Raw genomic sequence first — 26878 nt, forward strand, 5'->3', positions numbered from 1 at the left:
AGCGCATATCGCACACACACACTCATACTTATCTGATCGTTGTGAAGAACTCGGTGGGAGAACACCGGGCGAAGACATCCGGGGCCCGGTTCCGGGGGAGCAAATGTGTTTAAAAAAACGCCATTTTGTTCTCCACTCTTCACACCACGCGTTCAAACCGTGCCGGGTACGTACAAAATGTCGACAGCATTTCCAGCCGAAACTGGACGTGCTTCGGCGTGTTGCCACGTTTCAAGCCGGGCGACAACGAGCGTGAACCTTCGAATCTCTGGATGCCGATCGGCAAGGCGAACCCTTGCCCCACTGGGACTGGGTTTCAACAGTTGCAGTTGCAGCAAGCCCGGAGATCCGAGAGGCACAGGCTGCAGTGCCCGGCACTGTTTTCATGTTTACTGCAGTTTGACTGCTCTTGATTTGCGGGCAACAGTACCGGGCAGGAGCACGTACGTGGTCAACTTTCCACGGCCTATTTTACAAATCGAACGCTGGGCTGGGCGTGCCCTAGCATTATCCTGTTCGCCATGTTATTTTATGCACACACACACCCCCGCAACACAAAACCCAGCTGAAGTTGAAGTACAAAACAATAAGGACGAAAGTTCTGTTCGAAGCAATACACACACACACATTAAACAGAAGAAAACCGAAGTGAATATACGGGAGATTAATTTACTGTGGCAGCCACCTTGATGCCACCGGAGGACGCACGCTCCCAATCTCGCAATTTAACTTCCAGGCTGGGACGGGGCTAAGGATTTAATTTCAGCTTTTTTTAATTGGACCTGTCTGGACCTACGGGACCGGCGATCCCGGGACATGATCTGCCGGCAAACAGTAATCATCGTTAGCGCAACTTCACAGCAAGGCATGTTCCCTGACCAAACGCGACTCATTCTTCCGAAAGGGAAGTTTTTTTGTTTGTGTGTTGTTACTGTATCTTGGTTTTGTCATTCGGATGGTTTTAATTTACACCAATTTAACCATAGAACCAGAGCAACTGGGACTAGGCCTTGTTTCATTTCGGGGTTGCACTGTTCCTATCCTATCCTTCCATTTAATCTCTTCCTACCTTTCCGCAACGTTGGTCGGTTGGTCCAAATAAATCTAGACTGTCGGCGTCTAGCACTTGAATATCCGTCTGAACTTTGATGCTCAATTAATAGGGTCTGAGGGGGAAGTGGGAGGGGGAGGGGTGTTGTCATTTTTCACACCACCAGAGTTAGGGTAATAAGAGGTAACAACATAGAGAGGGAGGAAGAGACAGAAAAGCGTCATGGCGTCCACCGTACTCCAAATGATACGATTCCGTGGAAGGTGAATTCATCCGGACGCGGCGTTCGGTCATCCGTTAACCACGATTTTTCGGGCATGGATACAAAAAAAACCGCCCCACCGAACCCAACGCAGGTTTTCCGGGGGTTGGACGATTGGAAACGGGGCTGGCGGATGATGTTGGATAAATTACTCTCTTGTACAATGAGGCACTGGTGGAGGTTTGGAGCGTGCGGACTTACAAACCCTTTCACTTAATGCTGCTTCCGAGCTCCACCGCGTCTACCGCTTGGAGCCCGTTTGCACGTCCCGCAGTGTGCTGAACTCGTTATCAATTATCTCACTCCCGAGCTAAGGTTCTCGCCCAAGGTTCTCGGAATCCGGTTTTGCAGCAGAAACAAAAAGGTGAACCAAGTGGTTTTTTTTTTCTTTTGTATTCCAAGCTACCAAGTTGACCTGAAAGGTTAAAGGTGATGAAAGCGGACTGTTTTGAGGACCGCGACGGAGAGCACAAGGACACGGTGTAGCTCGGAAATCTATTTTAGCTCTGCTGTACGCCCTAGCGCCCGGGAAGCTTTTTGGGCAGCGCGACCCAAGTGGTGGAACGCCAACTAACTAATCGCTAGCGATGAATAACTGTCCCATCGCTTACGGGATGGAAGCTATCGCTTCGTAGCACCAGAAGAATACATCACACCCGCAAAACAACCTCCCGGACGGTCCCGCCCCCCCGTAGGTATCCCTCGATGTATGGCAGGTCGCACCCCTTCGCAGCTTGATTAAATAATTGAAACTTTCATTCCTTGCACACACTCGCGCGCTCGCTCGCACGCTCGGGGGCTATTGAATGTAAACACCCATTCGAAAGACCTCAGGCATCATCGGTACTCGACCGGCACCGAGTTCCCGAGTCGCCGTGTTTGTCTACCAACGGCAAACGGTCCCCTAGTACTGGTGGTCCTCACCGTTCACAGTCTGGAAAAGTTACTCCCAAAAAAGCCGCCACAGAAAGACACTTAAACGCTGCTTGCTTGCTCTATTCAGCCGGATCCCAGTGGACGAGGAACCGCGCCTGGAACCGTAGTGAAAACCATTGTTCCTGTCATTAATTACGCTGCGTTTACGAAGCGACGTCGCGCGCATTCGGGACACCGTCGGATCAGCAACGCACAAACGGTGGCACCATTTTCTATTAATTAAAGCAAACAAAACCCGTGGAGTCTCCGGGCGGGTGGGTTTGGTTGGCCTTACCATTTGTTCGGATGCCCGAAATCTTCCCCTGTAAACGATGTGTCCCCAGTGTGTGTGTGCATGGTGCAAAACACTTCAGGCAACAGCTTGGTACAGCTTTACAACAGGTTGCACACACACACACACACACACACTCGTCCAACAACAGACACATTGGAACACTGACCCGAAAGGACTGATCCCGGCGAGGACGTCGTTGCTTAAACCCAGCTCTTGAAGCTACCAGCAAGCCGCGACACCCACTGCACTGCACCGAACTGAAGCGTTGAAGGATGCTGACTCGGTGCACACGGTGCAACAGCCACACACACCGTAGCAAATAGCGGCCGAAAAACAATGTCGACCGTTGTTTGGCTTGTCACTCATCATTACTACCGTTTGACGTGCTACCAACAAGCCATCCACTGTAAGTGGACCCTTCGATGTGAACACCGCGATGGTGACGCGATGGTTGCATACCTTACAGGCGCATCCCTCCGCGTGTGTGCGATTGGAGCGCGACCAAGCGTTACGGGAAGGATTTTATCCTTCGTTACTTGATGCGGACGGGGCACGCCCGAAGAGGGGGGGGGGGAACCCGGCGCCAGGGTCAAGTGTATGATGCAAACATTTTGAAAAACGGGGCAGTGGCACTTCACAACCCCCCGGGAGGGTGTCGCTCGTACCTGGTTGAACGAAAGAAGGTAATCACACACGGGAGTTTCCAAAAATGTCCGGCTCATGCTCGCTTCTACCGTGTGCGGGGAGAGCAGATCAACCGGACGGACGGACATGTTGATATTAAACGGACACTTTTGATTCGGATAAAGCCGCTTCAAACGTAATATTGTGATGTTGACGATTCGTTGTTGTTAAATGCTTTGTCAATATGTATCTTGTTTCCGGGGCCACGGGTCTTGAGGCACTGGGTACAATTTTTCACAAATTTGTGCTTTCATCTGTGGTCTGAGCTTCAATGCCTCTCCGAGAATCTGAAAAATTGTCACTTACTGAGTCCTTGACATTTCTTGAAGTATTTAATCCTTGCTGGAGTATTGGGAGATAGCTACAGGTTTTGGGAAACTACTCGCAGAAATCAAACCAGCATCCGGCAGGTCTGAACTCAGGAATTCACTGATTAATCCTAAAAAGCTACCAAAAAAATTCAACCAGGGCAAGTTCAGAACTTGACTTTCAATCTTTTCGATGTACCTAGTGCGTCCTCATAGACCTGGTCTGTTGGAGCAAAAGTATGCCTACAAATATAACGATGTCATAAGATATAGAATTGTTGGACCTTGAAGAATTCTTGGTCCTTTTTGGTACTAAGTTCTTATCCGACTTCTTGCTCGAAATTGATTCTTAAGACAAACAACCGGATTTTTCATTTTTGTTGAAGCACCTAAACGGCAAGGACATAACTAAATGAGCTCTATAAGCATTCAGGATATTTTTAAAAAATTCTTTACAACTCTCTTCCTAATATCCAGTGCTTTTGCTCCAATATCTGAGAGTTGCTACCCCGTCGTCTCTCAACTCTTCAATGGTGGTATCCATGATATTAAGCTAACTGTCTCGAGCATATTCTTCATCAAAGAACCAATGCTCAAGATATCGTTGGTCTAAATGCAGGAACTCCCTCATTAATACTATATAGGTAAGATTCTCTGGATGGGAGTTTGGCTAGATGGGCCCAGTGATACGGCAAAACTGGTGTTCAAATCCCATCCGGGACCGTTTCCCCATAGGGAGGACTGACTATCCAACTAGGTGGTATCATGAAGTCTAGTAAGTCAAAAATGGCAGGCATGACCTTAAGAGATCGTTGGGCCAAAAATTGAAGGGGATAAAGCTATATTCATCACTACGAAAATCCTCAACGATTTCATACCACGTCCAACTCAGCGAGATCTAGTTTACATTCGATTCAATGTTCCCGGTACGTCCGTTCCTACTCTCTCCTAGACAAAGCGTGCCTACGAATATAGGGAAAAAATAGATTCAATAGAATCTTTCACTTATACTAAGAAGCTTGGCGGTCTCTCCCATTCACACTGGTGTTTTGCCATTGTACAGTGATGTTTAATTTTTCCTATGAATACGTTTTCCCATCCACAAGATGGGAGGAAGTGAAGCCAACGTCCCACACCAACAACAGCAGCAAAAACTCCCAAAGAACTTCCTGAATGACACAATACTGGCCGCATTAGCTTTGACTCTTACATTCAACCTCCCGCATTTTCTCTTTCCTCTTTTCCTTACTAATGTCTTCCTGAGCTTTCCATTTCTTTCTTCAACAGCTCCAGCACATAGCTTTTCACAATCGGCTATGTATTTGCAACCGACCGAATTCTGCTTCACTTGATCCCTCGCAAATGGCCGTACGCACCCATTTGTTTTTTTTCTTTTCCTTGAGCTCGTCCTTCTCTCAATAGCCTAACCTAAACTGGGTGCTTACATACAGGACTTACCCGGTCCCAAAACAGTCGCCCAAGCATTTCGTTCGGACTGACCAACCGACCGAAAACCGACCCCACACCGAATGCAATGGCAAGATCATTTATCAACGCAATGTCAATATTTGAGGCGAGCAGTGGGTGAGATGGGTGGGGGGGAGGGGAGGGGGCACAGAACTACCACTGTGGAGAATATCCAACGTCATTGTGCGGATCTCCGATCGGTGGCTAATAACGTTTGAAGGTTCCGATCGGTTGAAAATCAGTATGTGCAATGGTGCCGTTTGGCAGTGCCGTATGCTGCCTCGCCGAACCAGGATGAGGAGAGTCTCGTGGCGATGGGAAGGATGGCAACAGTGGATGAATGTTCCTAGCTGCTGTCTTGCGTGCGGTTTTTGGTGCCGTACACGGCAAACGTAACCGCTACACTGTGTAGCAGCCCCATCCAACAAGCGCCGGATTCGAAGTCCTCCGTTCCGTAGGGCGCCGCTTGCTAGGTGTTTGAATAATTAAAGTGAATCTATCTCAGCGTCGCTTTGTGTTCCGGAACTCGCTGTGTGTGTGTGTGTGTGTTTGTGTACCCGGCAAGTCATATTTTATTTATTACAAAACCGATCGCTATCGCTCCACATGGTTTGTTCGGTTGGTATTGTTGTGCTGGCTACATTTGCCCCACCGACGTGGCAGTGCCCTCTACCGGGATCACCACACATCGACACAATGTTACCGACCGGGGGCGCAAGATGTGGCAGGGCAGATGTCAAAAATTGAGCTACCTTTCAAAAACGCCGACACAAAAGGCGAGCGCCTAGATGCTCGCGACCACATCACCCAGCACGCAATAAATCATCGTAGTTTTAATTATCGTGTTCTCGTCGCCAGGATTCCACGACGCTCCCGGTAAGGGTATCCTCCAGGGGAAAGCGAAAGCCAGAGATTCGCCCACCCGAAAATGTCTGATGACTAAACAAATAGACAGAAACCAATCGCGTAGAATCCGCGCGCCTTACACCGACCACACGGCACTACAGGTTCGTCGTCGTCCATGATGGGGTGTAGTATAGATCCTTGGGGTTTTTTTTTTTGCTGGACGTAAAAAGCTACCTTAATCATCACGCTGCGGTACACGCTTCGGGAAAGGCAGTGGCGAATTGTTAGTTATCACGAGAACCTGTCAAGCTTGTTTGTTCGCTTGATCCACGGCACTGACAGCAGGACCCGCCGATGATACGCCCGCAAACACTATTGAAGATGCTGTGTTACGTTTCTTCTCACTCTCTCTCTTTCTCCCTCTCTCCAAATCCTGCTCTTTTTAATCGCTCCCAAATGTCCCTGGGACCTGACTGACTGATTCAAATCGATTTTGGCCGGGTAGTCCGAACGACGAGCTTGACTTGCGAACTGCCATCGGTGTCTAATTCTTGATGAACGATGAAAGGTTCCTTCATTGGCTGGCTTTCACCACCGGATGCCAAAAATATACCAACAGATACCAGTGGTATGCCGGGTCCGTTTCGTTATCGCTGTTTGCACAGGTAAGGTTGTCTATCAAAGTGGAGTTTGGTTTTTTTTTCAGCAAGTTTAACGTGACTTAAGGTATCGTCGATTGGTTGATCAATCATTGTTTGTTAAATGGAATGAAATTACTTTCCTGTTTGCCGCTTACGGTGCAGGCAATAGGGAGCTCTACTTCTCGAGCATAATTACATCGATAATAGTACGTTGGCGGACATTAGGAAATAACGTGGGCCATCACCTGTTAACTATTTTGAAGTCAATTGAAGCTTCAGAGGTATTGAAGCACATCCACGATATTTAACCAGCAACTTTTTGAAAGTTTAGCTCTAGTTTGCCTTCGAGAATGGTTGATAGTACCCTAGTAACTTACTCTGAAGACCTGGAAGAACCCATCTTTATCTTTAACTCGTAGTTATTGGGATTGGTCTCTTCTAGAATTGTTGGTCCTTCCAGGAGATGGACCTATGGGAGTTTCATCGTCATAACTTTTGCTAGATTATAATAGCTTTGCAGGCTCATCTGGACTTAAACATATTAAAGAATTCTACTTCCAGACATCAAAAGAACCTAATGTTCTTAGATATTCTTGAGCTACAAAATTACTGAGCATATAACTAAAGCGCCACACCTCTCGCGATGTTTACTCTCACACCATCTTTCCATCGCTCTTTCCTTATTCGAAGCAGGTGAATCGTTGTAACGCTCAACAATAATATTATTTCCCTTAATTGCAGCATTCATCCCTCCCCACCGTAAGCAGTCAAAGGTGCATTGTAGAGCCGCTTCCAAGCAAAACCGTCAGTAGAAGATCCGCCGGGATGCTCGGCAATCTGATACTGGCCAGCACCAGTTTTCAACACCGCCAATTATTCGCTTTCCATTTCCACCGGACCGCAACGAGCGAGCTAATTGAAACATTCGGCAAACTTGTTGCACTCTCCCACAAACCCCCTTTCACCTCCTTCCTGCCAAGACGCCCCTTCGCGAATCACCGTCGAGAAGACCCGGAACCACCTTTCGGGGTACGATTGGCAAGAAGGGCTTTAGAAATCTAATTAGACGCCAGTACACGCGAAAACTGGTCCCGTGGAACATGAAGTCCGTAATAACCATTTAGTCCAAAGGCGAAACAAACACGTCGCGCTTCACTAAACCTCAACACTGGTGGCAATTGTACTAATGCTTCAGAAGGTGGTTTTGGGGGTGGTAAAATCAAATCGCACAACCAACCCGATTAGCGGCTCATATAGCCAAAATTTGTTCCGCGTCCGATACAAGGTTGTCGGCAAGGAGACTGGCGCCACTAGCGGCCTTCCTTCGTACTAATTGCGAACAGAAGCGTTCGCACGATAAGATACGCATCCAGCGTAGCCAGGCCTACATGCACATGGGCCGCCTTTGGTCAAGTCTTCTTAGCGTGACTCCCTTTGTAGCAGCGAACCGTCCTAAAAGACAGCGCGAAAGGATGCGAAGAATATGTCCGTAGCAATAAATGTGTGTGTGTATGTCTGTATGCGTATCCTAAACCATATTTTCGCCTCACAGCAGATATTGCACGTTGAGCACGTACGGGACAAACTCCAAACAGGCCTAAATCGATGTCGCACGCCTTCGAGGCCCGTTTTCTGCTGTTACAAGCCATTTGAAAGTCGTGCATCGTGCACGTTTTACTGCCTGCCGCGAATATCCTTCCTCCTCCCCGAACGACGCAAGACAAAAATAAAATACATGGCCACGTCGTTTCGAGTGCGTCAGGCGACTCGGAAAAGTTACTTCCGAATTGGAAAAACCGAAATGGTCACGACGGCACGACGCACGGTCTTGGTACGCCCCCCCTCCAAACGCAAATGCCATTCCCGCAGGGTGTAGAAACCCGAACGCAACAGGGACATCTGTAAATAAAATTTTATTGCCAAAGAACACACACACACACATCTTCACATTCGTGTGACATTTTTTTCCCAGCGTACCGGAAGCACCAGTTCGGCACTTACGGTTTGACGCGAAAGCTGCTGCTGTGTTGATATCGTTTCGTGCTTTCCCGTTGCTCCTGCATGCTTCTCTTTGCTGAAGCTGTGCTTTTCTTTTCCTCCTTCTCAAAATCGCCCATCATTTACGGTGACGTTACATACACTTTCAAGTTTTTTTTTGTTTCGTTTCCGCCCAAGTAGTTACATTGGAGCTAGCACCTCCATTTTTCTTACGATACTTGCCCCACATCGTGTCGGTTGAGATTGTTTCTTATAATTGGTTTATTAACCCTGGAAAACGGGTGGGCGAATTCTCTGCTGTCCATGTGGATCGCCCTACAATACTTTAAAAGCTGAGTAGCCTTGCTCCATGATAAGTCCACCTGAGGAGCACGGGGAGATTTATTACAGGATGTGCACAGCCAAACAGTCATCGTACAGCGCCTGAATGTTTTCACCACATTTCACATGTGCCACCTGTTATTCCTGTTATTTGGCATCCGGATTCTCAAAATGGTATAATGGAAATTGAATCGACCAGAGAAAATAAGTTGTTCGACCGGTTATTTTAGTTAACTAGAGAGAAATGAGCAATGCAGCGTGAGAGAATCGAGAGAATGATTAGAGAGTACCGTAAGAGAAATGAGAGATAATTTGCATAAAATTGAGATATAATCCAAATTAAACTGAGGAGAAAATGGAGAAAAAATCGAGACAAAATTAGAGAGAATCGAGAGAGCCATGAGAGCGAAACGACAGAGAATCAAGAGAAAAGCGATAGAATAATGAGAGAGAAATAAGAAAGCATCAATAGAGAGATGAGAGATAATCGAGAGAAAAATAAGAAAAAATCGAGAGAAAAATGACAGAGAATCGAGAGAAAAATGACAGAGAATCGAACAGTAAATGAGAGCGAAATGAGAAAGAATAACGAGGAATTAAGAGAGAGAGAGAGAGACTCGAGAGAAAAATGAAAAAGAAATGAGAGAAATGAATGAATAATGAGAGAGAAATGAGAACGAATCTAGAGAGATGTGAGAGAATATCGAGAAAGAGAGAAAGAAGAGAGAAATGAAAGAAAACTCCTATCTTCACTCTCGATTCTCTCTCATTTCTTTCTCGATTCTTTCTCGATTCTCTTCGATTTTCTCTCATTTCTCTCTCTCAATTCTCTGTCAATTCTCTATCATTTCTCTCTCAATTATCTCTAGACATTCTCTCACATCTCTCTCGTTTCTCTCCCGATTCTTTCTTAATTTTTGTCGATTCTCTCCCATTTCTCTTTCGATACTCTCTCTAGATTCTCTGTCGTTTCTCTCTGGATTCTTTCTCGATTTTTTCTCGAATCTTTGTCATTTCTCTCTTGATTCTCAATCATTTCTCTCAATTCTCTCTCCTTCATCGCTCGATTAGCTCTCGAGAGAATTCTCCTTTGATTTTCTCTTATTTCTCTCTCATCTCTCTCTCATTACTCACTGGATTCTCTCTAACTTCTCTGTCATTTATCTTTCGATTTTCTCTAATTTTTTCCTGATTTCTCTCTAATTTATCTCTCATTTGATCGTTGAGTTTGCTCTCTCCTGGTAAAATCTCTTCTCCCTGGTACGTAACGCACTCTGTTATCCAGGAGTACCCCCACACCCCCTGTTCTGCTCCAACACGTTTCCTGATGTCCCTAGATCACCATCAAACAGTTCTTTGTTTAATTTAATTTGCTATAATTTTTACCAAACGATTCATCCCTGAACACCCAACTTTAAGTCCCTCAAACATAAACTTAAAACTCGCGTTAAGCACAAAACCCAATCCGATACCTTGCCGTAGGGGGTTTCTTTTTTTTTTTTTGGTTGGGCAAGGATAGGAACAAAAAAGTAACCTAAAAGCACATAACAGGAAGCAGGAGAAAACCCAAACAGGCCGCCATCACTCGATGGCTGGTAGCGCCCCCAAAGGGACGGTTAATGGAATTCCCTAGCCGGGGTTCACTTTCACAAATCCATTCGGACACAATTGAGCGATAATAATCACGAGCTAGCAACAGTTTGAACAGTGTCCATGCAGGAGAAAGAGTGTGCAGCCGACCGCCGTATCTGGTACAGCTTCAAAATCAAAAGCATGCCAGTCAACATTTGCGACCCGGGTGCATCTGTACTAGTTTTATTTTGTTGGAGGGAGATATTTTTTTTGTGCTGTATGTTCCAAAGGGCCCCCAGTTATGAGTAAATTTTATTTTCAACTTAACATTCCCCCGAAACACCCCGAAAAAGGACACTCGAGTCGATGTTCGGCCTTCGCTTTCCGTTTCCTATCCTTCTCCTGCTCTCTCTGTCTCTCTCTCTCCCTTCAAGACTCAACAACTGTGCTAAAGTACGGTACTTTGTGTGTATGGGAACTACAACACTTTCGTGGAAAAACTCATCCCTCGCCCTCGCGCCCCATCCCCGGAGCGGCCCGGCCTTCGGGCCCGGGTGTTCTGATATCCCCCGAGGGTACAAGCAGATTGAGCTCTGATAACCAAATCTAAAACCGAGAGAAAAAAAACACACACACTCACACACATTCACGGGTTGCGCCTGAAAAATGCAAAACGGACGCCTGGAAATGGAGGCAGTCAAATGTAAAGATAAAGACTAAAACCGATCTACGGGGAAAGCTTCGCCATCATCGTCGTACCACTTGCTTTCATTATCGCTCGAATTTTTGAACCGCTTCGGAGATATTCTTTTCTCGACCCATCCACCCTCTCTACTACTCCCCCCCCCTCTCCTCTCCTTCCCTCCAAGAATCAAAACTAGCATCAAGGATACGGTTTGCTCCAATTTTTTTGCTGAGCCTTACCTTTAACTTCCCTTTTTTGTTTGCTTGCTTCAAGCTAGAGAGACAGCGATCCCAAAGTACTTAACGTACAACACAGTTTGTTGCACAAGTTTGTTGGTGCGGCTCGCAAACCAGCCCACCCCCGTAAAACCCATAGGGTACCGCCGACAAAACATCCCGACGGGACCCGAAAAACCCTGCCGCCGGCGGTCGATGGTCGGAGTTTTATCAACATTGACTATTTTAATACATCTTCTCGGTGCCGTGATTCAGGGACCGAAGTTGTTGCCGCATGTGCCACATATTTCGCCTTCCATTTTTCCGATAGGAAGTGCCGGCGGGAGGGGGGGATGGGGGGAGCGGTTGGTAACCCCCGAAAGGGTCTCCCGCATTTTTTTCATTCAACTCGGTCACCGATTCGTTCCAATTTCGTTTCCTGACCCCAGTGCCGAGGACTCATATGCTACGTTGCAGAGTTTTGTGTCCCCATTCGCTACACTTGAAGCCACTTATCAAACCTTCCGGTACGAGCATTCGTTTTAAATGTTGAATTGCTACCACTCAGCTCCACAGCGTCCCCGGTGCCGGTACCAAGGACGCTGGGAATTAAACATTATGGTTATGGGAGGGAAAAATTGTAGCAAATCTCATACGATTACTACCAGCATTACATACCAGCGTGCCGAACGCTATCGAGTAGCCATTAGATGGGTTAGGTACCGGCCTTGGATCGCTCGGTGCAGCTGACAGCGACCACCGAGCGCAGCCACTTCCTACGTCCAATTTTCCAATATCTTATTCCGAGGAGATAAGGCAGCAAAAGTTTTGCAGCAGTACTAGCCCGGAGTGTACGGAGCACATTTGAAGTGGTTTTCGTGGGAGTTCTCTGTGTATGTGTCTTTTTGGAGAGAAAAAACTGAAACTTCAAATGTGTAACAATCTGAAGTTGCACGTCCAGGACCTCCATGGCTCGACTCCAACGAAAACCATAATCTCCACAGAATTATAAGCTGACACACATTGGGTTAGCCCAGAGCATCACAGCCACAGTGTAGCAACATTCGTGCGCGTTTGCCAGACCCAAATCCTTCTTCTAACGTCACGTGCCGCAGCAGTCTAATGCGCCCTGGGATCAATCACGCTTCCCGAGAGCAAAGCGTTGAAAAATGTTGCCAGACAACACAAACCATCGGGCACAAAATGGAAGCAAATTACATCCGCAGTGCTTCGCCAAAAATGCTACCACTAAAGCCGCCCGCTTCAAGGTTTGCTCTCCCGAACCAGTCCCGCCGCTTCCCCGGAAGAAACGGCGATGTATTTAGTTTCCCACCACCGAAAAACAGGAAGAGATTTTATTAGCTCTACCGGTGTAGCCCATCGGCTCGTTTGCCGTGTAATCTTTAATGGAAACCCATCGCCTCTGTCCACACCCGACAGATGATGAAGATGTTCGAAGAAACTCTTTCCCTTGGAACAATGCCGGTTTGGGGGAACGCGAAACGGGCGGCAAGGAAGCTATTCAAGATCTTCGCGTTGCGCTCACCCAACCTAATTGCTCCCAATAACGCCATCAAGGTTTTATGCAAATCGTATGCTAATCGTAACATTCCGCAACGCGAGGCGTCATCTGAATCGGAAGCGCGTTGGGAAGCGAGGGTTGGCTAATAACATGCAGTTATCGAATAGCACTGGAAATCGAATATTGAACTGGTACGCTGCGGTAGCTCATCCACAGACTCGAGCTCATTTATACTGCCTGTGTCGCATCTGTATCCCTATCGAACTCCAGATCCAGTTCGCCCAAACTAGATCCTCCCGGTTGGAGTGGGACTTGGAAGTGTGGGTGGGGGGCAGCTGAACCGGAATGTAACATATCTCTGTTATCCGGTGTGTAACATCTTGCGTGACGAGCTGGATTCAGAAATCGGCATGATTGCTAAGTGATTGTTTCTGGCATTCGTTCTAGGGGCTAGCCCTTCCCTGTTCGTCCCCGCGTAGTACGGTGCGCGTCAACGAAATTCGATTAGACTCTTTGCTTTAAACAATCTGTGGCACTTGTGAAGCAGGCCGGTCGGGTTGATCAAAAATTCCACCCAAAGTACATTCGGAAGCGAATGAAGAGCGACTGTTCAACGGTACAAACTTCTGACAAGGCTTTAGTATTGTAAGCTTTAGCTTTTACATAATTTCTTGCTCTCGAAATGCCGTACGGTGTGGCGTACGGTGAGCTTTCGGTAACGACCATAAACTCGGTACAGTTCAGTGAACCAACGAATCAATGTGGGTCCGGGAGCAGAAGGACAATGCAGAACTCCTTACGCCTTACGAACGGTCCTTGACTATGGGACAGATCGAGGCAAAACGGGACATTCGAAACTTATTCTAATTAGTCATCACAACTTGAAATTATCGTGTTGACATTTAGATGGCGCTAGTGTGTATAATTTTAACTTATTTTCATACGAGCTTTTTGTTTTTGTCTTTGGAAAATTAAGGAGGTCACTTGTGGGGACCATTTATTATAGATAATAGATAATAGACAATAGGTAAAGCAAGTACCTATTTAGGAATATGTCAGGACTGGAGAATATCCTTCCTAACTTATGATCTTCTCATTTAAAGAATTTCGAGAGACTTTCGAAAGGAAAATTTAAAAAAAATATTTCAGTAAATGTTCTCAAACATCAACCCGTCATCCTATATATATAAATAAATAAATAAATAAAGGTTCTCAAAAGATTCTCATACTCACACTCATCTTCGATGATGCTGGTTGAAGTTGTGTAATTTTAACTTTAAATAAATACATATGTTTATTAGCGCATGTTGAACTTTTTCTTAATTAAACATACTTTAATTAAATTTTTTATGCAAAAAATATTTAAAAAAAATAACATTATTGACGGACAATTCTTGAGAGAATGAAACAAAAGAAAACAAAATATTACTACCATGTGTTTGCGATTATGTTTGTGGATGAAACCGATACCTTCAGTACTAGTGATGGGCAAAATAAGTGATGGATAGCTCAGATTTTTTTTTTTTTTTAAATCCATTCTGGAAAGTAGGATCAAGATTGTTTGCAAATTCGGAATAAGCTCAGTCTAGAATTAGTATTGCATTTTTAGTGTAAGTGAGAAACAGCTCCAAGTTTTTTCGGAATCGATTCCTGAAGGCAGGTTAGAGATTGGCTCCAGAATCGGGATTGGAACAGTCTGGAAATGGCTTCGAGAACGGAATCGATTCCAGAATCGGTTTCAGAATCGGAATCAGTTCCAGAATTGGTTCCGGAATCAGAGTCAGTTCCAAAATTAGTTCCAGTATCGGAATCGGTCCCGGAACTAGTGTTGAGATCGGCTCTGGAATCGGTTTCAGAATCAATTCCGACATCGGTACCAATTAGTTCCGATTCCGAGCGCCCATCACTACCCTGCACCGAATAGAACAATATGTAAAAGCCAGGCTACATGATGTGGCATCTCGCATATTTCGCTATAGCTATAGCTGTAAAGGGATGGGTGGGGGGAGGTTTGGGAAATCTATACGTCAAAAAGATTTCGCCTTTTCCAACTGCAATCGCAGAGAGATTTTGCTTCTCTTTAGCCCTCTCTTGCACATGCTGTGCGTTGCCATGGTAGTTTTCGGTTGAAGAGAGAGAGATAGCATGAACGATAGCATGAGATAGCATACAACGCGGGTCGATGAACCGAGATGTTTTTGAGGTAAACATTTCGCCAATCCCTTTTGACCGAAATCTTTTTGACGTCTCGCATCATGTAGCCTAGGCTTACAACGATCCAACCATGTGTCCTGTACAGTTTTATGACCCAACGCTGCGGGTCGCGGCGACACGTTCCGTTTTTGTTTTTTTTTTTCTCTCTCATCCGGTTGTCGATTGCCACGTTCGCGATCGCGTCCGCTGTTTCGAGTAGCATGGCAACGCAATGATGAAGAGTGAGAACATCTCAAGTATAGGATATCCGACGTTAGGTAAAACTAGAGTAATGTTAACATTCTCTAAATGAGAAGAAGCGAAGATGCGATGATGAAAAATATTATCTTTTATAGAGTTAACATGTTTAAGATATTTCTGAACATATTTATAATATGCATAATTCAGGACGGAACCATCTTATGACCATGACCACGTCCAACAGTGCCATTGCGGGCAGATATAGCACACTAATTGAACGATAATTAAATCATGTTGCAAACCATGCAACGCATAACCCATTATCAGCAGCCGTTTTGCAACAAGTTGTTGACTTCGTACGCAAATAAAGACGGTCGCAGGCGGCGTTCGGGCCTGGGCAAAGATGCAAAGGTGCTGATGCGTCCATTTGGCCAAGGATCAACGCGCATCGCTAAATTACCTAATGAGCAACGTGACACAACCCGAAACCTAATGCTATCGCAATCGCCTTCCCGGTATCCCTTTCAAACGAACAGTGTCCCACGCCGGGCGGAGTATTTTAGACGAAACCCATTAGCGGTAAGTACGATTGATTCATACTGCCCAATCAATAGGCTCGATTATGATACGCCGCGTCTTGGCGGAAGAGCTCAGTGCGGAAGATGTACTGCAGCCTCTTAAGCCGCGTGCCGTACCTTGAGACCTTGAGCAAAATCCAATCAACCCCCCTCACCTCCCACCCTTTCATCCCTTAAAGAGGATAACATTATAAATGGCATTCCAGTACTACCCCCGGGTTATGGTTTTACGAGCTAGCTGGCCCGCGTCCTGGCACGGTACAAAATCCCACCGCTTATCAATGGCAGTACCATTCGTTTCCGCCTCGACAGCAGCTTCATCAGTCGCGCGGAATCGCAGCGCAGTTGCTTAAAGACAAACCCGGTCGGTGACTCCCGGAAGAGTCCAATTTGTACTACACATGCATCGTGGCATCGTAATGATGATGGTAATATTTCAATTTACTTCACACCTCGGTCCCTATCCCGAGACGACGTACCGTGCGAAAAGGGGGGGGGGGGGGAGGGGACCCCATCAATTTTCACTTGCCACTCACTCAAGACGCACTGGGACGCACACACCGCAGGTGAACCGAAACCGAATATCAGCGGATCGTAGACGCTCGGGATCCCCGATAGCAAGGGCGGCAGCTTCGGCTGAAGTAAGGAAGCTTTATCGATGCTAGCGACGTCAACGACACACACGCCGACGCACGTGCAGCTGAGGTGGATAATAGCTTCGGCGAAGAATCCTTGGGATATGCGGTGAATGATGAAGATTCCCGCCCGAAAGACCCGAATCCAAAACGCACCAGGTCCCGGGGGAGTACTCTATATCTGCTGGTCAAATCCAACCAGCCTGGCCGTGATGGTACTCCATCCCGCCTCCCACACACACACACACGTACGCACGTACGGGAAATATTGGTCAGGGGTATAAAATCTGGTACATTCTAGCGTGTGTGGTGCTGCGCCACGAAAACTGTGCCAAATCCATCGGGCAATAATAGATTGGTCGGAAACACCGAAATCGAAAATTCGTCCCCCATCCGGTTATCGGCAGTTTTTGATTGGAATATATATGCGCATAACGAGCTTCACAACACTGGTTCGCACACACGTGTACAAGTGGCGGTTGGGGATGTCGTCGGACATTTGGTTGGGGTAGAGCAGCGTAGCAGACCGAGGATCACGTCGATAAGAATGTCATAAGTTTCAATCAAAAAACATTATCCATCCAAGAAAAGCTTGCTTTACGTGTGTATGTGTGTGTGTGTCTTGAGGTCGAGTACCTAGCCCTCAGATAATGTCCCCTAGCCGTTCTACATCGCCCGGAAATGAAGCGACGAAGAAACGGCAAACTAGATGCTATCCGCTTTTATTGTACTTCATGTTCCGTGCGCGATATACCACAACGCGAAGGGCCAACTCTTTATTGCGGGTGTTAAACACCAACAACAGCAATGGGAAGTGATGCGCTCGATCACATTGCTCAAGAAGAAGCCAGATAGAGTTTGTCCAATACCTGCAATAGCCGGACGGTGTGAAACGTCGATGATGCGCATTTGAGCTAGTAATAAAAATATCAGCATTGCTGGTGCTCTATACCTAATAGCGTAAGCGTTAAAACTTATAATATATGTAATTTAATACCGTATGCGCGACACTTTGCCGAACACCCTCTTTCACACAAAACGGCAGGTGTTGTGTTTGGCCACGGTGCAATCCTCAACCCCCTTCGAACCTGTTTGAATGCTTCGATGCTCGAGCGGCCGCAATAAAACATGAAAACTGCAAGTGCTGTAAAACGTGCCGGGCTATTGTTATTATTTTCTCTGCCCAGCATCCAACGATCGGTTCCATTCCATTGCCAACGGACGACATATCCGCGATCCATCTCTTACCCCAACGGTCAGTGATTCCTGGCGTGGAGCGGGTTAGCTGACCGAGAGTGCTTAAGCGTTCCGAATCACCGTGGATCCGAATCCAAAGGCAAGGAAAACCATGTCCTCCCAACGGCGTTTGACATTTGCCGGTGACATTCGACGGCTCGCTTGTGATTGCCCCCAACAGCACAGAGGGCGCAGAGAGCGCGTGGCGTGGTTTGGGTCATGGAAATAAATCCCTGAGCAGCACGGGCGTTTTTTTTTTTTAAGACAAGCACTTCATACAATCCATCCAATTAGTGGATGAAAGTGTACGCTTACTTCGCGAAGGCAAGCAGCAATGATGAGAGGCTTCTGACAGGCAACCCTCTGACAAGTGAGGAAAAGGAGGTGTGGTAGGGGGTGGGAGGAAGTTGTTTTTAAGACGTTTTTCCAACGAGAGGGAGAGGGCGAGATAGTGAACGCTAAAATTTCTTCCAATTGGGAAGCGAAACCGGTCAAACCGGTGTGACGAGTAAATGAGATTTTATTATCAAAACCAGCGTCAAGACGCTCAAAAATTGGGAAACAACAACAACGAACAAGAAAAAAAAAATTTTTTTGAGGAATGTCCTTTTACGCTTGAACCGTGACTTTGAAATGTGAGAGTTCAGGACTGCCCCTGCCCCCGTCCTCTTTTGCCACCTTAAATGCAAAATAATGGAAATGGATTATCCACCATGTTTAATTTATTTCGTAAAACCCCGTTTTTTTTTGTCTACTATCGTCGTTGGATGCTGGAGTGTTTGCTCGCCCACCCCGAACTGATCCCCCGTGCTGGACATTGTTATTCATTCCCCCTTTTCCAGCGCATTTTACAGTAGACCACTTCCAACTTCCAGCGGGTGAGAACTTCAAGCATTCGGTTTTACAGCCGCACACGGCGAAAACTCAATTTCCATCAGCTTAAGCGGGATAAACATGTTATGAATATAGTTCGTCGCTTACGTCTCGCTCGGGCACCTCCCGGCCCAAACACGGGTGCACCACCACAAGCGCAAGTGTTCATGCTTCATGGCAAACCGGATTGCTGCTCGGTTGCAGCGGCACAACTGTGCCTGAACGAAGGAGCAATTGTGTTCCTTGCAAGTCATTAAGTGAGGTTTGGCCCCAATGAAGCGGTGGGGCACCGTGTAGCGACGCAGGGGACCGTGCATGGGCTAACTTCCACCCTCCAACTCACCAGGGACGCTCCCGGGAGTGATCGCGGTGCGGTGGAGTTTCCCATGTCCGACCAGCCCTTAGGGTGTCGAGGCTGAGTCTCCTGGTGGACCTGGAGGCATTCGGTGAGGGCCCTGCGCAACACTTGCGCAGCCATTGCTTCCTCCACCACCCCCCCCCCCCCTCCCCATCGCGCGGCTTTGCAAAACCAGTCCAAAGTCCACATCTCCGCATGCGCAAGCTAGAACCACCCTGGTTCTGAGAGACCGGGGCGCGCGGTGAAGCCCATAATTTGGTGAAGCGTAGCTATCTTTCCAACACTCGTGTCCTTTTGCGATGTGCCAAACCGGAAACTTTGAGGAGACCACATACCAGAAAATTCTTCGCGAGACGCAATTCTGTCACTTTTGGACGAGAGTGTTCAAAGGGGGTTTTTTTTTTCTTTTCTTGGGTGGCAAGATGCGATGAGTACGGGAAGATTTTTTGCAGGGTATGGGGTGTCCGGTATGCGTTTCAGGTTAAACGTAGCCAAGGAGTTGTGCTTTGTTTTTTCTCCATTCTCTCATTCCACGCGTTTCCCCAATGGGCCGTTTGCCTGAAGGAAACAGAAATAAAGCCCCTCCGCAACCCGACCTATACACACACACAGAGAGAGAACTGCAGGCCGGATGAAGTTTTATGGGCACCTTTTAACTGCCCGCCGTGCGGCGAACACAGCACACGATTAGCTGGATAATTAACCGGTCTCTCCAAAAATAAAAATTGCACCAACCGTGCCGAAAGTTTCGTGGCCGAACACCCGAAAGAGACCGGCCCTTCCGGATGTCCCCACATGTTTCACATGCCCAACTGTCTCACTCGCCCACCGCATCGTTGAAATGCTTATTAAGAAACTATTATTACAAATTTCCAATTATTTTTCTCCCTTGGGCGGAAGACCTCTTAAAGGTCCTGCCTGCCATTTGCTGCCTTGCTAGAGTTAATGATACCACGTGCAGTTCGATAGTCAGCCTTCAGATACGGAGGAACGTTCCGGCATGGGATTTGAACCACGGTTCTGTCCCGTACGAAGACCGGTGCCATTGTCCCCAATTTTCTAACATCTAACTTGGTGCGTCTCGCTCATCCTCCTGCCATCTTTGTTTGTTCGGCAGCATCAACACCAACAAACTCTTATCACGAATGCGTGCTCAACAGTTTCCAGCTAATCCGCATCCACTACGTCACCCTGCAGTAATACGAGTCCTCGCCTCTTCTCACTTTCTTCGCTCTGGATTCATGGAAGCCGGTAGCGCATCCACTACTTCACGCAACTGTCATACGAGTGCCCTCCCCCCCCCCCCCCCCCTCTCCCAAACACTGGTTCGCTCTAATACCACGCCTGTCTGCCGGCATTCTGATCTTCATTTGGGTGTTGTTGTTGTTGTGCAGTGTGATTTTCCCTAGCCGAAAAACTCGTCCACCGTCGCATTAGAAGCGCGATCGTTGGAGGCTTTTCTGTACGCACCAAGAACGCAACCTCTCCTTGCATACACTCCCCCTCCCATTGGAAGTCGCTTCCTGGCCCAACGCATACAACGACGATCGATGGTGCGCTCGCATACGGACACACAGACCGGCTGCAGTACGATCGCGTTCGTGTGCCCTTTTCTTGGCAGGGCAGCGTCAGTATGCAGCAAGCGCTCGATCGGAGCAGTTGAGTTGGCGTCTAGAGAACATTTGGCTTAAACCCTTAACACCGGTGGACTGAAAGCATTGTGTGTGTGTGTGTGAGAGTGGTTTTTGTTGTTATTGTGGTCTGTGCATTGTGTGTGCCTTAGTTTTTCTTTGTGCGTGTTAGCCGAAGTGATAAAGGACCAAGTGTTTGAGGTTTCGAGATCTTTCGGACGAGTTTCGGTGGAAAGCGAGCAGTAAAACAAAAGTAAGTTTGATTTAAGCGTTTTCCGAACTGAGTGATCGTGGGAGGCATCGAGGTTTCGAGAAAAACAAAAACCCTCCAAATCCTCCCTCCCGGTTATGTGGTAGGGACACCAGGGCTTTGTCTTCGGTTTAGGACCTTCTTAGGTGCAGCTTAATCCTCAACACTCTCAATCTACCTCAATCTCAATCTACCGCGTGATGCGCAGTTCCTGCAGTCCACGTCCATCAATAAATCGTCCATCAATATGTACCTCAATATCAATATGTAACTCAAATTGGCTACTTATAATCCAATGCCAGAAAAATGTGCCTCAAATTGGATATTCATTAATGTGACGAGTTGTTGAAAATTGCATGCCTGACGCAACAGCGACGCGTACTTGGACGGTATGGCAAAAGAAGCAGAAGAAAAAGAAAGGAAGAAGCAAGAAGTTTTCGCGTCATATTTGCGCCGTTCATATGTATTTTTTCCTCCCCATTTTCTGCCGATCGCGAAGCTGCAGCAAACATTTTCGCCCCCTCTTACACGCTCGCTCGCTGTCTCGCTTCTGCAACCGTTTCCGTTCTATCGATACCGTTCGCTATCGGGGAGTTTAGCCATCAGCTCGCCATGCTGATGCCTTTTGTGGTCGTAAAAACTGCAGACGAACGTGAAAGCATAACAACAGAGCCGAGGCGAACCTGAATAGTGTCAGTGCGGAATGTTTTTTTTATGGTTCTGTATGCCAAATGTTTTTGCCAGACGCGTCCGTGGCGACTAAAGACACATCTTCCACCGGGTCTGATGCTCATTCGGGCAGGCAACCAATGTTTTCGATGCGTGATTTTTAAGGGTTTTATATGTGCTTCTTGGCTTTGAGCGTAGATTAACCCTGTGCGCACCCGGCCCGGTCGGGTTTGCTTACCGGCGTGCGATTGGTCACGGGAGAGGGGCAAAGGTTCGATGACTGTTGGAGTGCATCGCCACGTCCGTAACTGATTGATCGTTGCCGGCAGCGAAACGCGTTTTCGCCGGCATCGTCTGTTGCGTCTACATGTTCCCGCTCGGCATATATTATCGCAATAAGATTAGTCACTCCGTTGCATGGTTTAATGTTTATTATTTTATTTAGATCTCGATAACTGTTGCAGCGCTTCGCCGGTTTTGATGTTAAAAAATAAATTTTGAAATGTAGGTGAGTATGGTCTTTTAATACCTGGTTGGTTTGGTGATTCCGGAACATGCTAGACGCTACAATAAGAAAATTAAAAAAAAAATAGATAAGAAACATAGGATTACGGGAAAACTGTAGCGAATGTCCCTGGTGGATATCGTGATACGAAATTTCCCGGTGAAACCGGCAAGGACTCTTTAAGACTTTCGGAACATAATCCGCCGGTCTGGCTGTTCAGCTATGGGGAAATGCAAGTCTCAGCCATAAGGCAGCAATATGTGCGGACCAAGACTTTCCAACGTTGCGAGTGCCACAGTGGAGGCAGAAGAAGAACGTTTCTACTTCTTTATGGTAAAGAAATGAGATGATGTCTTCAACGCGCCGCTGTTTCTATGAAAAAATCCGCCCAAGTGATCAAAACGTCACCAATTTCTTTAGCGGTAATCGCTAAGGTGCTGTATATAAGAAAAAAAAACATTGCAGGAACAAATATAAGACATGTGTTTGTTTTTTTTTTTACTCTTTACATCTAATATACTTATTTTAACATCATTTATACCGATTGCTTATATAAATATTTTTGAAACTTGTTTTTTTTTGTGGGATTGTGTAATGTCCCTGGTATTGTCCTTTATAGTTTCTCAAATACATCTGGCATTTATGGAATCTATTTAAATGTATTTACTAGCAGTAAAACTAATAGCAGTACACAATTTCATGCTCATTCAAAAACATAAAAGTAGTTTTGTCCCAATGAGCCCCCGGTGTCTGCCCTAGGTAGCTTAACCGCTGGTTAATTGCTGTTTTAAAAGCTACCTTACATAAAACTGTGTAGTAATCGAGATCTATTTAGTTAATTGAAGTAAGCTACGTTTGCGATTCTTCCTCCACACGAGCAGCCAGGGAGAGACAAAGCAAATTCGCTGATAAAGAACTGCAGCACCGGCATTTTCTACGTGTTCCACGAGTTGTTTTCCTTTTTCTCGCCCGGCAACGCCATCTGTCGGACGTCGCCAAACCGGTATCGGAACGCGTTACATCGTGGCCTTGTGTATGTTGGTAGTGGTGGAAGCATAACAAAGTGACAATTTAATGTTGGTTTTAATTTTTTTTATTTACATACAGCTTAATTATATTTTTTCTTATTTATCTATTTATTTATTTATTTATTTTATTTTTTTTTATTTATTTTATTTATCTATTATTTAGTATATTTTTGAGTTTTTCTTGTGTTTGTTTGCATTAATTGATTTCCTTTTTTTTCTCACATCCATATCTTTGTAGATCGTGGTGCGTAGTTGCGGGGACGTGTTTGGGATTCATAATGATGCCTCACTTCTCCCGTTCGGATCTGCGCCATTTGTGGCACGATCTTGCCTGTGGCCATCTCGGCGACATCAGCTTCGTACTGGATGACGGGTCACACCTGGGAATGCACCAGTATGTAATGGCGATCTTAACGCCGGAAATGCTTTTGTTCAGCTATGGTTTGGGCTCGATCGTGTCCGGTGCGACAATCATTCGCCTGCGCTACGTACGGCGCGACAACTTTCTGATGCTGCGTCGCCTCATCTACTACGGCAGATTGACCGTCGTAGGATCGAGACTCTTTTCCCTGGTGGCTGACGGCATGATGCTGAAGGTGTTCAACCGGCGGATGATGGAACAGGCGCTCCGTGTTTTTCGCTCCTACTCTCAATTCTTCGTGCTGTACAGAAACGTTCAGCACGATCCGTTGGTGATTGAATACTCCAATTTCAGGAACGTAGGCCCAGACATCCGCAGCGAGCAGCTAGTGCCGGGAGGGGCGACCCAGGAAGCCGCTAGAATGCGCGGTACTGTGCCGGACCAGGCAGTGGTTCCGGATACGCTCGAGATCGAGGCGGACCTCGACTCGGAGATGGCGGATTTCAGCAGCGTGACTGATTCACCCCAGTACGAGGATGATAGTGCGATGGATACTGATGCTACGTCTCCGGTTACTGATGATCCTGATGGTTCGGACGAGGAAGCATCCAGCTCGTCCTCCGGCGAGTATCATACAGCTCGCTCGTCACCGATCGAGTTCGAGCACCAAATGCAGCAGTACCTGGAGGAACTGATCGATCAAACCCCGTCCAACGAAAGCACATCCAGTACGTCCAGCAGCGAGAACGTGATTACGGCGAAGATTAACGTCCGTGCCTTTCCGGATGCCAAGATTGACACTGACGAATCGGACGACGAACAGTCGACGGAGGCCGAGTACCTAACCGAGGACAGTGACGATCTGTGCGACACACCGCCCGGCGGTAAGAGGCTCAAGTTGATGGACGATCATACCGAGCATGTCGTACCGTTGGGGACCGCTGCAGCCATCGGTGAAGCTGACCTGACACCTGACCCGAAACAAGATTGCAAGGGACAGGACAACCTGGGCTATCAATCATCCAACGCTGGTGGAAGCCAAAACCTCTACGATCAAACCGACGGTTCATCGTCTGCGGCACGTTCGCTTACTGATAGGCTGGTGGAGGCGGTGCGTTCTCACAACCCGGGCGATCAGGGCAACCCTGGCAATAATGGCAACGTGCAGGAACAGCATGCGGCCCAAGACGTCATGTACGCCAGGCGTAGCCTTCCGCTGCCCTTAATACAGGAGCCGCTGCCGGACATTGCCGAGGAACTGGATTGGGATGAAGATTTGTAAGAACCGTACCCAGTGCTGCCACGATCAGGACAACCACCTACGTACGGCTGTCCATATTGGTGTTGGGTCAAGCTGCTAGGGAAGCGAAACAATGTTGCAGTGGAAGTTTGTTTCGCTTTCGGCCCACCACTCGGCCCTAGCACACGCAAAAAACTACACGATTTCGGGCCTTTCCTGAGTTTTGCGACTTCGTGTGTCTAGTTTAACCTTAAGACGCTTACAAACCATTGTGTAGCAGAATAGTACTATACCCCTTAATCAACTACAGTGATCGCTTGTGCCAAGGAAATGATATAAGAGTACCCAGGGAGTGTACATCATGTATTATAACTCTTTCTTTAAAACATTGAAAGCGGGTTTTTTTCTGCGGTGAGCGCTCTTTCATACAATGTCTAAATTCTACAATAGTGATTCAAAATTCAAATTGCACAATTTTCGGCGCCAACACGATAGTATTGGTCAGTTCAACCATCGAACAAAGCAGTCCATTGTAGAAAGTAAGCGTATGTACTTAAAGGCGAAGATACCCAGGTTAGTGTTGAACAGAGTATAGCCGATGCCCGAGACAACTCTTTTCCTTGAACAACATTCAGCTGGGGCAACAGTGATACGAGAAGCATGTTTTATTTTTCTCTCTAGATGATTAAAACTTAAAATATGCGTATTTACCAAGATAATGATACCGTGAAGTATTAACGAAAATCAGTTCCTTAACATCAGAGAACAATTGGCTTAAAGTTGATTTTTTTTTCCTTCATCTGAATGATGAAATCGTTCAAAATTCAATAATTAATTTAAATGAATATGTTCCTTTCGGCTTAAGAGATTGAAAGCTTCTTCATCTGCATATAGTTTTGAATTGGATAACAAAAAATGATTGCAACATGGCAAACGATTAAAAAGTTGTACAAGCAAACATCACGCAGCATTGATTTCATAAGCATAAGAATACAGTCTGATACGTAACCGAGTAACCGTAGACGGAAATCGTGTTTAAAACGATTGAAACTTAACAAACGAACATCAAGTTAAGAACTTTTTTATGTAAACACAAACGAGTTACTATTTGCAGCGTACGGTTTTGCTAGTGCAGACTTAAATGCGTAGCGAGTGCTATGCCAGTATACACAACACACACACACAAACACACCATGAAGTAACAAATCGATTAAATGTTTTATGAAGATTGAAAAGGGCATCAATGGTCGACTATAGTAAGTAGTGTAAAAGGTAGATTTATAAAAATGGTTCCCCGACGTAAACAAAAAAACCTTTCCAAGCTCGTGAAACGTTTTCCAAGGAGGGAAATGAATGGGAATGGTTTAGGAAACATATTTTTTGGCAAACAAATTGATTGGAAATGGTCTTATCTTTTGGTAAAACAAACTAAGGCAAAATTATTTCAACTACACCTAAAAAAACTCTCACCAGAAAACCACTGGATAGTGAGATGATTCGGAAACAGAATTAATAGAACAAAATTTGTCTAATTTTTTTTCTGCAAATTATTGAAACTCTAATCAAACGTTACCGTAAGGAAGAGCGAATCGGAAAGTGGAACCGATAGTTTGTAAGACGAAGCAAAAGCGAGCTGTGCATTGAATATCAAAATGTTCCCGATGGTTATAGCATTAAGTCACTGAAGTGATGTCATGTCGCGGAATCAAATGTTGGTTATTCGATTTGGAAAAATATTTTTCCTGTTGGCAACTGTTCCTTAACAAGCTAAATTGTTCAAAAAATTAGTGTTCAAAATTTTCAGTCAAACAAAAACCAGGGTTGTTGGGAACGTAAGAAATTTGTTTCGGAATTGTTATCAGCTTAGGCAAGCGAAATCGGACGAAACCAGTTTAATTACACCTCAAAATTAAACATCCATACATGACATCAACTTTTTACAATAATAAGTTACAAAATAAAAGCTTTTCGGCAATTTATGAGTGTTTGTTCTTTCTCCGTGAATCCGTCTTCTTGGTAGCAGCTTTCGCGGCTTGATCTGCCACAGGATGTTGAAACACAGTTTGAAGCCACAGCCGTGGGATACATTGTGACGGGTGGTTCATCGACTGCTTCGCCCAACCTTCCGGAGCAACCGGTCGCCCGGCATTACCGGAAGGTAAATCCCAGCTCTTCCGGTACACATGTACCGGTCCCACGTCGAACGAATGGTGGGGTGGGGGGGGAGGGTAGGGGGGTTTGGTCCCGAATGGACCGAAGCCACAGCCCCGAAAACCATTTGCCATTATCGTAAAGCTTTCAGACGGAGACTCCCCGAAGGAAACGTTGGCCGTGCGCA

The 26878-nt window shown here is 46.4% G+C and overlaps 1 protein-coding gene across 1 annotated transcript; it reads left to right on the plus strand.

Moving 5' to 3' along the window:
- Positions 1–20506: 20506 nt before the first annotated feature.
- On the plus strand, positions 20507–26480 carry LOC118515625. Its single transcript, XM_036062042.1, has 2 exons — positions 20507–20740; positions 23178–26480. Exon 2 carries the CDS (start codon positions 23218–23220, stop codon positions 24580–24582), a length of 1365 nt encoding a protein of 454 aa, XP_035917935.1. The 5' UTR covers positions 20507–20740; positions 23178–23217; the 3' UTR covers positions 24583–26480.
- Positions 26481–26878: the final 398 nt, after the last annotated feature.

The sequence above is a fragment of the Anopheles stephensi genome, chromosome X (genome assembly GCF_013141755.1).
Source record: "Anopheles stephensi strain Indian chromosome X, UCI_ANSTEP_V1.0, whole genome shotgun sequence".
Classification (NCBI taxonomy): domain Eukaryota; kingdom Metazoa; phylum Arthropoda; class Insecta; order Diptera; family Culicidae; genus Anopheles; species Anopheles stephensi.

What these genes read in the sequence shown, in the direction of transcription:
- LOC118515625 (XM_036062042.1), top strand. Translation starts at nt 23,218, where the DNA reads ATGATGCCTCACTTCTCCCGTTCGGATCTGCGCCATTTGTGGCACGAT.